At 38.9% G+C, this 13,283-nt stretch overlaps 1 protein-coding gene across 1 annotated transcript in view; it reads right to left on the reverse strand.

Annotated features, from left to right (window-relative positions):
* Positions 1 to 263: 263 nt before the first annotated feature.
* CCDC60 (coiled-coil domain containing 60) overlaps positions 264 to 13,283 on the reverse strand; it is a 43,727-nt gene continuing 30,707 nt past the window's right edge. Inside the window, exons 7-13 of the mRNA XM_009330822.1 lie at positions 12,309 to 12,534; positions 7,551 to 7,641; positions 6,834 to 6,932; positions 6,274 to 6,402; positions 4,776 to 4,907; positions 1,994 to 2,183; positions 264 to 540 (exon numbers count right to left, since the gene is read on the reverse strand). Of these exons, the coding sequence (XP_009329097.1) occupies positions 442 to 540; positions 1,994 to 2,183; positions 4,776 to 4,907; positions 6,274 to 6,402; positions 6,834 to 6,932; positions 7,551 to 7,641; positions 12,309 to 12,534 (966 nt within the window). The 3' untranslated portion in view covers positions 264 to 441. The remainder of the gene's footprint in view (positions 541 to 1,993; positions 2,184 to 4,775; positions 4,908 to 6,273; positions 6,403 to 6,833; positions 6,933 to 7,550; positions 7,642 to 12,308; positions 12,535 to 13,283) is intronic.

The following is a 13,283-nucleotide window of genomic DNA, read 5'->3' on the forward strand; positions in this document are numbered from 1 at the left end:
CTTGGGATATTTTTTAAAAAGGAGAGCTAAAATGAAGAGCAAACAGAGACAATGCTATTTAGATATGAAAATCAGTATATCCGTACCAAGTAGATGCTTGTTATACTGTAGGTATTGTTAGAGGAATGTCTGAAGAGATGACCTGACCTGTGATTAGAAAACTCAGTCTTCATCCTACATGGTTAGATGAGATTGAAATTTGACAGTGAGTCCAAGACATCGTACAGGAAGGAACAAAAATATTTAGCTTTTATTTTCTATGTCTGACTACAGTCAACAGAGCACTGTAGAGGGACAAATTTCAGTTGTGCAAGAGCGGCCAGTGGGACTTCCTGAAGTTAATTCCCCTTCCCCAGTCTTGCTTGAGGCAGATCTCAATAGGCAGTAGTTTTCTGCTTGAAGACAGTTGTAGCTGGAAAACCATCTCATCTGGCCATTTGATTAAAAGGTGGAGGACTGTGCACTGAGGGGGGCTACTCTTGTCTGAAACCACTCGCTGAAATCCTCTTCTGGCATCTGCACAATACTTTCACGTACAAACTGAAACAGAAAAAGGTTCTTTCCTGAGCTTTTGATTTATGTGCAAGAGAGAGATTTGACCATTGTGACAACAGAACAAATGTAATGGCTTCTGCAAACAGTTAGTATAGTGCTTTATATCACCAAAACATTTTTAATGCAACTTTCAGAACAGCTGGATATGCTCTAAAATGAATTAAAAGGAAAACCCTACAATCTTCATTGCAATTTATGTCCTGATTCCTTCCAAGTCAAGTCTTTGTGATTTAAACTTGCAGCTGTCTTTTACCTACCATTGTAGTACATACATTAAAGCAACTTGAAGTTAAATAAGAACTTCATCTGGAATCTCTGTCAGTATCAGCCAGCTCATATTCAGTGATGCTCTTCTTGCTCCTAAAATGCGAGTTTCCTTTATCTATTCCAGTCAGAAGGAGCACCAAGGTCCTCCTTCCTCTGTGGCTATTTTTGAAAGACGTATAAATAAGTAGATAGGAGATTCAGCCATGGTCACATGTTTTTCTCTATTACTATTGCACTAATGTGAGGGATCAAAATGCAAAGGGAACAGAATGGAAACGGCAAAGAAATAGATCTAAAACCAGCAAGCAACAGAGACTTATATGTTGAACATTAAGGCAAGGCTGCCTCTCCGGTTAGTGACTATGCAAATTAGGGCAAAAGCTAAAATGGCCATTTTTATAAGACATCAAGAAAACACAGGTAGTCTGATCTCCACATGTTGGGTGCTAAACCTTTGCCTTTGTAAGGCACAATAACACTCGATATATGTAAGATGCACAGTAACCTGCTGCCTCTCAGAGATTTCTGTTGTCTTGTAGGTTAGGGGAAATAACTGTGATGAGAACAAAAAACACAAGGTGGCATCATTGCCATGTTTTGTAAGTTAGATACCTGATTAGACTACATAATAGTATACATTCTAAATGTACTGTCTTCCCTTTCTTGCGTCCTTCCTCTTCTGCCAAGTGCTTCTAGAACTACAAGAGTTGAGTCCAACTTAAGATCTTGAGAAGTGGGTTTTTTTTTAACATTGCTGAAGCAAAACAAAGATATCTACAGAGTTCCTGGATCAGCGATGTAATGCATTAACTTGAATAGCTCATGGATGTAACTACTGGGAATGACAGGCCTTTTCAGGGCACAAGTAGTTAATGTTTCTCTTCAAGTGTCCTAACAATTTATGACAGATGTCACTTTCACTGTGGCGGTAAATAAATCAACAATGACATAATATATAATAAAATGATACGGATTAATAATCCAATGCTTGTCATAATGTCTTTCTTCTGAGGAGTTCACAGTGCCTTGTAAAAGGTGAATAGTAGCATCTTCATTTAGTGAGATCCTAAATTATTTCATCTGGTAACTTTCCACTGCATGAATTTCACCCATAGGTGCCTGCACTTCCCACCCTCATCACACAGAGAATCAAGAACTGGACTCATCTCACCTCCACAGCTGCAGCAATTTCTGGAGAACACAGCTCCCACACCTGTAGATCAGCCAGAGCCTTAAGAAAGGTGTCTGGATGAATTTTCAAGTCAGGAGCCTTGCCATATTTTTCCAGTTTCTTTAAGATTTTCTGTACATAATGGTCACTCTTCACAGACTCTGGGAGTCTGGCAAGCAATACAGGAAACCTTTAGCAGAAAGAAGAACAGCAATAAAAGAGAAGCCCTGGGAACAAATGCATATCTGATTAATAACTCTGGGTTTGCCTGGCATTTCTGCCACTTCACCACCTCCATAGCTTCCACAGAAAAAATGGCTCTTTGGGGAATGCAATACTCAGTGTAATTCCAAGAGAATAATGTGAAAGAGCTTTGCTTTATTGGACTTGTGCACTGATTCCCTTTATAGGGCATTGAAATAGATGCTTCTTCATTTAAATTTTGGATGACAAACTTGGGTTTGAAAGCAAATAATAAAATCCTAACAAATGTTTCCATTTTACTACAGATTTGTCCTCTTCATCTTTTCTCTATTTATTTTGTTTAGCATCTACAGATTTTCCAGCGCAATCAGTGCCTGATCTGACACACTTTCTGATTCTCTTTACTATCCCTTTTCCCTGTGCTATCATCATTCTTGTCTCTTTATGTGCTGACATAAATCTCACTGATGTAAGTGCACTGTAACACGCAGTCTTTACCATTTCACTCTGAATATAGAGATTCAGAAGGAAAATTACACATTGCAATAAAAATAAAACTCTTGTGAAAAGACTGCCTTTTTTTTTAGCGTTCTGTGTAAATTCTGCAGTGCTGCCTTGACAGTCCTGGAGGCTGATGTTCCAAACCTTTCTAGACTGTGCATGACTGGGGTGTGCTGTGGCTGTCATTGCAAAGGGCTGAGGATTTGGCAGCACGTTGGCAGGAGGTACTGCCTCCCTCCACTTTAAGATACATGTTACTGGGACAGCAGGAGAGGGGTGAGGAATTTCCTCCTTAAACCAGTAAAAAAGGAAACACGTGGGTCCTCATCTTCAGTAGGGCCAGTTCTACGCTCAGTAGTACACTGCTAGCATGGGTATGGCTGTATAGCTAACTCCTGGCTAGATTACCCAGGTTACCGCAATTGTGTCACACACAGGCCTTTTACAACCCATCCACACATTAAGACATTTTATTTGAGAAAGGAAGCTATGTTCAGTATACTCTTATATCACACTTTGTATTTTATATTTTTGTTTTTTTTCTCACTTCATGAGAGGGAGAAGACAACGAGACAGACAGCATATACTAGTAAAGTGTTCCTACTGTGATTCAGCTTTCTTGGCAAGGTAGCGTTTGCAAGAGTATGGGAAAAAACAGCCCTATTGTAAATGAAACAAGTGGTATGGTGAAAGCAATTTCTCTGTCATGACTTTGTGTCTCCACAAGGGGGTTGACCAGCCTTATCAGAGATTTCACTCTTCGTACCCCTCATGGATAGATAGTACTTTGCAGAACAGGCCTGGCATAGAAGCTATGCTCGTCTAACCGTGCTGGCATAGTCATAGCAAGACAGCCTCCTGACTATGGAAGCACAATTTTCATATGAAGGAACAGCAGACTTGTAGTACCGTTCTTGCACAGGGGGAAAGTAAGAAGCCATATTGGTATAGTCTCCTTTATAGTCATGGAGCTTGGTCCAAATTAAGGCTTCTTCTAGCGGAACTATAACTATAAAAACAAAACCACATCCACTCCAGTTTCAGGGCTTATTTACATGCCAGATCTTAAATTTGGGGGACAGCTGGAGTATATATGTTTGACAATTAAAACCAGCGTTCTGCTAGATAGGCCCAGACTAGGTTTATTCATTAACGCATGACTGATATGTTCCTGGGCCACCTGCATTTTGAAATGGACTTTTGAAAATGGATTTTGTTATCTCAAATAATGAAGGACAGAAAGCTTACTAGCAAGGAGAGCAAAAGAGGGCAGGCTGATAAAAAAATGTTCCATGTAGTTTGCATACTCTGTAATCTCATGTCAAGGAGTTCTCCTGGACAGGGCAGTAGGGAACACGCTCTGAGCTTGCTGAGGTACTCTGGTAGGCTATTTCTGGTGTGTATCTGGAAGCTGATCACTGGATACAGCTAATATCCTTTCAAACATAAAACACTAGCAATCTGCAGAATTGCTGAACTGGGAAGCGTTTAGGTGATTACTCTGCTTGCCCTTGTAAGTGTTGCAGTATTATACATGTGCAGTTCATAAACATTGGCAGGGAAATATTTTTCCTTTTAACATGGATGGACAGCTAGAGTCAAAGTCTCCTTTGCCATCAGTTTTAGTACTGTGAATGTTCAGTTCAGTAAGAAGTTGTGAATCTAACCCATGTACATTTATACAATCTCTCTCATCTTCGGCGTACAGTGTGTTTTACACACTTCCTGGCAGAAGAAGTCTCCTATAAAGCTGCATGCTGGGGAGGGTGTGCGAATGCAAGGACTGAGTGCTTTTTGCCCAATATCACTGGAAAGGAACTCTTACTTATCCCCTTTCTTACCGTTTCCAATTAACCTATTTGCTGAGCAGGCTGAGATCTGCTCCTAGAGATCATATCTCTATTTTTGTTCCTACCAGTTTGAAGAGCCTGCATTTCCAGCAACTGATTCAATGGTTTCTAGTGATACTTTGCTTTGGGGAGAAAAAAAGAAAAAAAAAAAAAGCTTTTTGTATTAAAGACAAAACTCTGGGACCCTGACCATCTCATTTGAACTAAGGGTTTCTGTGCCTCCTTACCAGTTTAGTCCATCTTCATCACGTTCTCTTTCGGCTCTCATGCCCAGCTGTCTTATTCTTTCCATGTCTCTTCTAAAATACTTCAATTGTTTCAAAGCCTGGTATTTTTGACAACATCGCTCTTCCTGCCTCCTACAAAAAAACCCTTAAAGCTGTGTTTTAAACATTACCACACTTCTGCATAGTTAACTGGGAAGATACTAAGGAAGGCGGAAGACAATGAATATGAAGAACACATTGTATGTTCAGTCTGTAGACAATAATAATTTTTGCTGTTGCAGTGTTCTGTATACATTCATATTTCTACAAACATATTCAAACATGTTTACGTTTTATATCAACTCTAGGCTGTGGGTAAGAAATAAAACTTCAGAATCAAAACATTTAAACTGAAATTCAACCTCCAATTTCTATCATGTATCCACTGCTTAAAAACAAACAGAATACCGCACAGCGATTTAGGGTAAAATACTATTTAACATACAACAGAAGAGAGGTGGAATAGAGTGACCTGAGCTAGAATTTTGACCCAGAGATTGGGCTCAAATATGCATTCCTACAAAAAGTACTACTGTGTTATAACAAAAACAAACATCTGCTTTTCTTTCCAATAAATTACTTATACTATATCCTGCCAAACTGAGGTTTCAAAATGCTGATCAAACAGAATACACTTGTGTGGCTGTATGGAGAATGGTAAAATAGCTGCAAGTAGTAAGTTTCCATCTGACTTGTCTTTCCATACTGCAGGATGCTGGAATGATTCGTTCCTTATGCAGTCACAGCAGCTGCTCAGGGAAGAAAACAAGGACCAAGCTCCAGATAAGGAAGGCTCTGGGGACAAAAAAAATCTAAGTACAAAATGGAACAAAAGAATCGAAAGAAGGAAGTGAGAGGGCAAAAGAAAACTGTGCCTGTAACACCCTTCAGAACAGCAATGTAGAGAAGGTCTGATGCTTACTGAGACAAAAGAATTTGCACAAACATCACAGATGAATGTTTCTGAGTGAAAGGAAAAGGATGACAGGCTTCAGCTGGTCGACAAGGTAGAAATGTCACTGATCTGGGAAAAGGTGTTGAGAGAGGACATTGCAACTGTTACTGTAAGAAGAGTCAAAGTAACGTTGAAGAACAATACAGTGACTTCTGAACTGAAAACACAAGACAGCCATATAGATTGTTTGTGAATGAATTCATTATTCTGTCTTTGGGTGAAAAGGACTACGATGTCCCAAGTAAATACATCCAATGTTTTTAGCAAAACTATTTCCAGAAAAGTCATTTAGAAATATCCCAAAACACTGCTGTAAATATTGAACCTGTAATATATTTTTTGTACATAGTCAGTCATAAAACTTTCTATCATCATCCCTGCATTCTTATTTTAATGTCAATCCATATAAATGCATCTTTAAAAGGCCTGAAGACAAGTCCTAAATCTGGTCAGAAGCAAGGTGTGTAGTGTTTTAAGAGTATGCAGAAAACAGTCACCTCCTACCTCTCAAGGCGCTCTAGAGTATCACGTAAACAACAAGCTGCTTCTTCACGTACTGCTGTGAACTTTTGCCTCATATCGGCACATAAGTTAGATTTGCTTTTAATGAAAGAGCTGATATGGCAGCTGCAACTAAACAACACAGAAAACTCCAATTAACATCTTGTGGTAACCATTTTGTGGTAAGCACCTGTGTTGCTCAGAACATGCAGCGATGTGAGCCACGTAAATTTTGAGATCTCCTTATTCTCAGTAAAAATCCAAATTTAGTATAATTTAGGTTTTTTTAATTAATCAAATTTATGAAAGAATTTTATGAATAAAAAAAATTGTAAGTGATATTAAATTTGGATTTGTACCATCTTTCATGCCAGTCACATCCTTCCAGGAAAGTGCCCTCGCATTGCATTGAAATGTACTAAGTGTGCTGCAAGGTTTCACTGGCCTGCTCTGGTCTCATGTAATAAAATGCTCTCTGACTTCTGTATGCCAGATGCTTTCCACACATAGAGATGAGTTTATACAGCATATAATGTGCTTCAAAAACAGATTTGTACCCTTACCCCTGCCTTGGCTTCTGCTTCCTTGATATTATGCTCTCTTGATCCTTAATGAATGGCATGTTTATTACTCTGTAATTCTTCTGAGCCACTGGCAACAAACTGTAAGACACACACACAACAAGGTTTAAAATAGCGTGCAGTATGCCTTCCTCAGAATGTGAAAAATTCTACAGGTGCTGATAAAACATTCTTAATATTACAGACTGGCTGGAGCTATCCAGGTACAAAATTTATTTCTCTTGATCTCAACTCAGGGGAAAAAATGCTTCAGCAAAGTTTGATTGTAAGAATGGTTTGTCATGTTGATCTTATAGCTGTGGAAACCACCACAGAACTGAGTAATGAGGGAACACATCTAATATAAGCTTAGCTGGAAATGTTATAGAGAGACTACTGAAAAATGCAATGGTAGAAACAGAAACAATTCTACAGGAATAAGATAGAACGTCGCTTTTTCTACAAAGCTGCTGGAGCATAAGGTCTCTCCTGTTTGCAAAGACAAGATTCATGGGGTATTTTCCAGAAAATACATACTGCTTGCACAGCAGTAAAATGGGCTATTCTGCCACCCATGCCAAAAAATGTAAATGTCATCTGAATTCACTGAATGCTGAATTCAATTGTTTGGGAGAAAAAAAAAAAAAGAAAAAAAAAGCATAAGCTCTGTCCTGATGAGTTGCTTCTCCTAGTCATTCAGAAACCCATCAGGTAAGGTACCGCTGCAGTCCAATCTTCTTAACCATATCTTCTTGTTTATGGACATCTTTTGACACCTCTTCATGTGTTAGCTGGATGACTTTCTGTAGGGCTGATAAAAAATAAAAGATTCTGTTAAAACATGCCAACTTGATAGTGCATTCCTCTCTTCCTTGCAGAGAGGAGGCCATATATGCTGGCCTGAATGAGACATCCTAAAGAAACCTGCTATTTAGTATTTCTAAAAATTAAAATTTCTTCAAAAAAAGCAGCTTTTTAAAGAGGTTTCAAGATAGGTACCCAAATATGAATGTACCCAATTTGTTAATCACTTTTGAAAACATAAGCTTTGTTCTTTCAGCTGTGAGAAAAAAAAAAAAACATCAAGTAGAAGATACTAAATATTTTTTACATTAGATGCTTATAAAAATAGCGTATTAGAAAAACAGGTAGATTTGAACAAACTATGCAGAAAGTCTATTTTCAGTTCCTGTACTGTGCTGTTAGCATTCTACTGGCATAACTGTCAAGTCTTCTGAATTTCTAAGTGTACTGTATCACTTTGCCATTCTTCTTTTAAATGTCATATGGAATTTAATACGTTTATCTAATTACCTCTCTGTGTCTTCTTATCAGCATCCACTAAAACTTAAGACATGTCCTCAAGTAGCCCATCATTGGCTATAGTTTCCAGATTATCCACCTTTGAGCAGATCTCTCTCACTAATAACACTCTTTACTTTCTTTCTGCCTTCCACTGTAATGTGAATGCTTATATTCTCCTCTCCCTTGAACACCTGGAAAACCAATGTAACTCATTGTTTTCCTTCAAATTGACATCTTAGTTTTCCTTCCCACTGCTGCTTTATTCCTGCTTTGATGCCAAACCCCTGGAGAGACACTGAGATGGCCATCTTCTCTGCGTTATTCCCTCCAATCACTCATGCAGTAAAACAACTGTCACACTTGTTATTAAAAATCCCAGTGTTAGCTGTCAAATTCTAAGTCATCCTCTGAGGTGCTCAATATGTCCTAGATGGTAATAAGTGACGTTTACTGAGCACTCAACACCTTGAAGTTGTAATCCCCAAATTCAACAGGTCCTTTTCCTACATTTTTGTGAAGCACCACATATAGTATCATAGAAAATGACTGCTGAATGTTGACTGTGTGAAATAGCAGCACAAACTATTTCTACTTGTTAGAAGTACAGAATATTATACTGTGAATTCATACATGTAAGACATGCATGGAACAAGTTGCTGGGCACCAGCTAATGGGCTAAAATTTTAAGAACCATGCTTATAATGAAGATCCTCTATTAGCTGTGGCCAGGTGAGTTTCAAGAGTGTCAAGGTCCCAGTCAGAAATGATGGCTCCACTGTGACCCTTACTAGTCTCAAAGTGTGAGCCTGTAAGGTGCTGGCTATGCCACTGGACCTTCTAGAGCTGAGGAGCGGTCTGAATACAAAGGCTGACCTCCACAGGGTCTGGAACCTGGCATCGATTTGGGCAGGGAGCCTCTGCTCAAACTGAACTAAGGCTGCGTACAAATCTCATCTGTTCTTGGCATGCAACGTCAGAACCCTTCTTAGAAGAACCCAGTCCTTTCTATTTATGGTTACCATTTGGGCAGATTGAGTAGCTGGGTATCTGAAACACATCTACTCTGCAGATAATGGTGCTTTGGGGGAAGAGAGCTACACTAAGCAGTGGCTACATTTGATGTTTTCTCCAACATCAGCTGAGTTGTCTAAAGCCAGTCCTGAAAGCAGTCCTGTTGGCAGATTTTGGAGGGAGATGACAGGAAGCAAACCAGGGCTAATACCACAAAGATACAGCTCCTTTTTTTGGCTGATCAACAGAAACAGAGGGCACAATACCTCTCTGCCCTCCATTTTGTAGCATTAGAACCTGTTCCAATTCTCCATCTGGAGAAACTGGGAAAACAAATACTCAAGCTTGTCCATATTTTTGAAATATTAACCTCTATAGCTGTGAGCTAGTCAGACATTAATTAGAAAAGAGAAAAACAGCAAAGAAGAATGTAGTAATTTCACCTGACCTGGATTTCTATGCCTTAGTTAATCATCTGTGAAGTGGGGTACTAATATTTACCTGTTTTGCAGGGATCTAACAATGATAAATCAATTGTAAAGACACTGATCAATCCCAAAGAAAAGCCCCAAATTCAGGTATAAGTTTTGTAATGAAGATCCTTTGCACAAATATTTATACCTCCTCTTTTAAAAGTATGTTTTTGACTGAGAATTCAAAGCTAAACTGCTGGCCGGAAAGCTCTGGGGATAGAATCCAGTTAGTGTTTAATCTCTCAGATACAGGTCTCTCATTTTACTTCTCAGTGTGAAGAAAATGTATGCCATTTGAACTGATTGCATACACACATTCTTCATTACACAGTAACCATGAAAAATTAGGCTTTCCTTTAGTACATTTAGATCATATAGTCTCTGTCTGCATGGAAAGAGATTTTTTAAAATGTGGTGAAGGAAGCAAGCTTAGAACACTAATCTGCTTTGTAAAACCTTTGCCTGGTTAGATGGGGACTGAATGATAAATGAGACTACCTCAGCAGTGACCTGTTGTTATACCACAGCTGCAAGGACTGCAGCTTCCACATTCACCTTTGTCAACATGATGTAACATTTAAACTTTTGGACTAGTACAGGTCCTCACTCAGCCAACAGCACTGAAAAATCAAACTTGTACAAGCAGACGTTCTACAGCAGCAGTCCCCGAACAACAGCATCTAAATGACAGTTGTACAAAAGGCTTTATATTGAGTTATGAATTCTTTCCTTAAAAGAAATCTTTCTGCAAGAGCCACACTCAGCTGTATCTACTGATTAGCTGCCTACTAAAAAATCTCTTTCCCACTTTTGAAATACATGTATGTATACATATGGGTTAGGGTTGTGTGTGCTCTCAAAATTATGTCTGGATGAGTTACATGAGGCTTTGTGAATTTGGGGTACAAGGCTACAGGGCAGCTGTACTTGGAATCCATTTCTGATTTGTCCACAAAGCATCCTATAATCAGAATCCTGGATTAAACATGATTCTAGCAGCTTCCAAATTCATTACAGAGTCCAACCTTTGCTACAGAGCTGCCCTGCAGAAACTAACTTCCCATATTTTTTAGAGCTGGGAACATAATCCTTGAGAGGACCAGACTGGTGACTCAGGCCAGTCCCTGAAATCACAGGCAATCATGTGATAGATTTTGTTCCAAAGGTTATCCTTCCCATACATCACACATGCCACAGGATATTTCTTTATGTCCCACAGCAAATGGAGGCTCCCAGCTGTTACAGCTCTCAAGATTATTTTCAAATCTCATCTCACACACAAACCAATTGTTCACCTACATCTGTAAACAAATTGCTTGAAATTACAGCTTTGAATTCTCCGCTACTCCCATTCATGTCATAGGAAGGCCATTCATCTGTGCTCAGTGCCATGGACAGCAGCAGCTGCATAGGTAGTATATGATATTAGCACAAGCTTCCCGATATATCCACCCAGCTTCCGGCAGTCTGAACCTAAAAGTCTTTCAGACCCAAAGAATGTGCCCATTCCTTTACATTTAAGAACAATTAATTGTTTTTAATTCTATTCATTTAAATTGCTTTTGGACTTGAATATACTTCCAGCAATATATTGTAGCAATGAATTCCTAATCATGCATTGCATGAAAACACTTCCCGTTGCTTTAAATTTTCTGCCAGAAAATTTAATTTAGTGTGCCATAAATCTGGTGTCAAGGGAACTTGTGAATAAGCACTCTCTAATCACTTTTTTCCATGCACTTCATGATGTTACAGAGATCTGTTGTAACTTTGTATTCAGCCGTTTCTTTTCTGCACTGAAGAGCCCTAGTCTATTTCATTGGTTCTCATCTGGAAGCTATTCTGGATCTCTAACATACCTCACCACTTTTTTCCATCAAACTTTACTACTTCTGATACCAGCCTGTCTGAATTGGAAGGATCGGAACTGCAGAAGCACGTACAAAACATTTGTATTTTTGCATAACGTGTTTTCTGCTTTGTCTTCCACTTCATTCTTGGGGTTCTTCTTGCCTTTTTGATAGCTACTGAACATTCACAGAACTATCCCAAACGACTCCAAGAGCTCCTTCCTGAGTGGTAATTTAGAGTCTAGCAGAGCATGATGTCAGCCTAATAATGATAATATAAATATCAATTAAAAGGCAATTAGCAGTACTAAATGCTAACGTGCTTTTCTGGTCCAGCTTTACTTAGAAGGAAGCGAAAAGACTTAAGACAACCTAGCTTTGTACTGAAGTGCATTGCAGAGCTAACAGATAAACTATTCTGTCAGGTCTATCAAGCGCAGGTAATCACTGATGGATGAGTAGGAGGAATACGGAGTAAGAAACCCCTGAGTTAAACAGAACCCCCTAAGTTAGACAGATACATATTCAGTGGATCAGTTGGTTATGGCAGAGAACGGTTTCACTGTTTTCACCACCTGTTGGACCTTATAGGTGTGGATGACTGATTACACAACTGCTGTAGCTGAATACTAATTAAAACTCTTACTTAATATTCACATGGGATTATATTGTCTTTAAACCAATTTGCTAACAGGGAGGGCACAGAGGGACTTGTACAAAGTTACATATGCCTGAAGAGAAATACACTGGTACATCTAGCAGTGTCTTTGACATAGATTCACCCTAGTAACACTGAAAGCAAATCCATTTGATATTGGCAGTCAAGAAAAGTAACTTACGGGGGAAAAGATGATGTTGTTCTTTAGCTTGTGCTGACTCACTCATAACATCAGATGAAGCTACATTAATCTTGATGTCCTCAGAGCAAAGTACAGTGGAAGTTTCGCTGCCATGAGGGGTTTGACCACGGAGAGATGACTGACTGCTAAGCTGAGAGATACCTGGAGTAGATGTCTTGTTTATCTTCCTACTAAGTAGACTGTATTGTGCTTTCCAGGTGCATTTCTGTACACGAAAGAAAAAATGAATAGAAAGGAGGGGGTTTCTATAGCAATTTGACAATAAAGAATCATATTTCTGTAACTAATTCCAATATTAGATCCTTTTGGTTCTCCTGTAACCTCATAGATTTTTCTCCAGTGACTTCAAACAAGCTAGTGATTTTTGGGTAGAACCTCCTTCATTTTGTTATCTTTCTTCAATACTCCTCTGCTATAGCATTAATGCCAACAGATTAAGCTAATTTGTAAACGAGTAACACTGCAGCTGCAGAGAGGGTTGGTAATAGAGCAACCTTCTCATGTACAGGGAAGAATAGGTCAAAGTGGTTTCATAAATGTTCAGGTCTCCTCCCAAGACCCAATAACCTGGCAAATTAATTTCCTGTGTCAGGAATGTAAAACTGAAGTCTGAAAGCAGACTGAATTCTGCAGGCTTGATAATCAATAACAATATGCATTATAAAGCAAATGCCCCTGAAGGAACCCAATATTTCCACTAGAAGTTTCATATCAAATATGAAAAGCAGTCTTCAAGTAACATTAGCGTAAATAACAGAAAGGAAACTGTCATTAATTGGGGGAGGAAAAAAATAAAAGTCTCAGCAATGTGAATGCTACAACACACATCAAGACTGACATGCACTTTAGAATCATAGAATCGTTTAGGTTGGAAAAGACCTTTAAGATCATCAAGTCCACCAGTAAACCATGTCCCTAAGCATCACATCTACACATCTTTTAAATACCTCCCCC

Source organism: Pygoscelis adeliae, unplaced genomic scaffold (assembly GCF_000699105.1).
Source record: "Pygoscelis adeliae isolate BGI_AS28 unplaced genomic scaffold, ASM69910v1 Scaffold358, whole genome shotgun sequence".
Taxonomy (NCBI): domain Eukaryota; kingdom Metazoa; phylum Chordata; class Aves; order Sphenisciformes; family Spheniscidae; genus Pygoscelis; species Pygoscelis adeliae.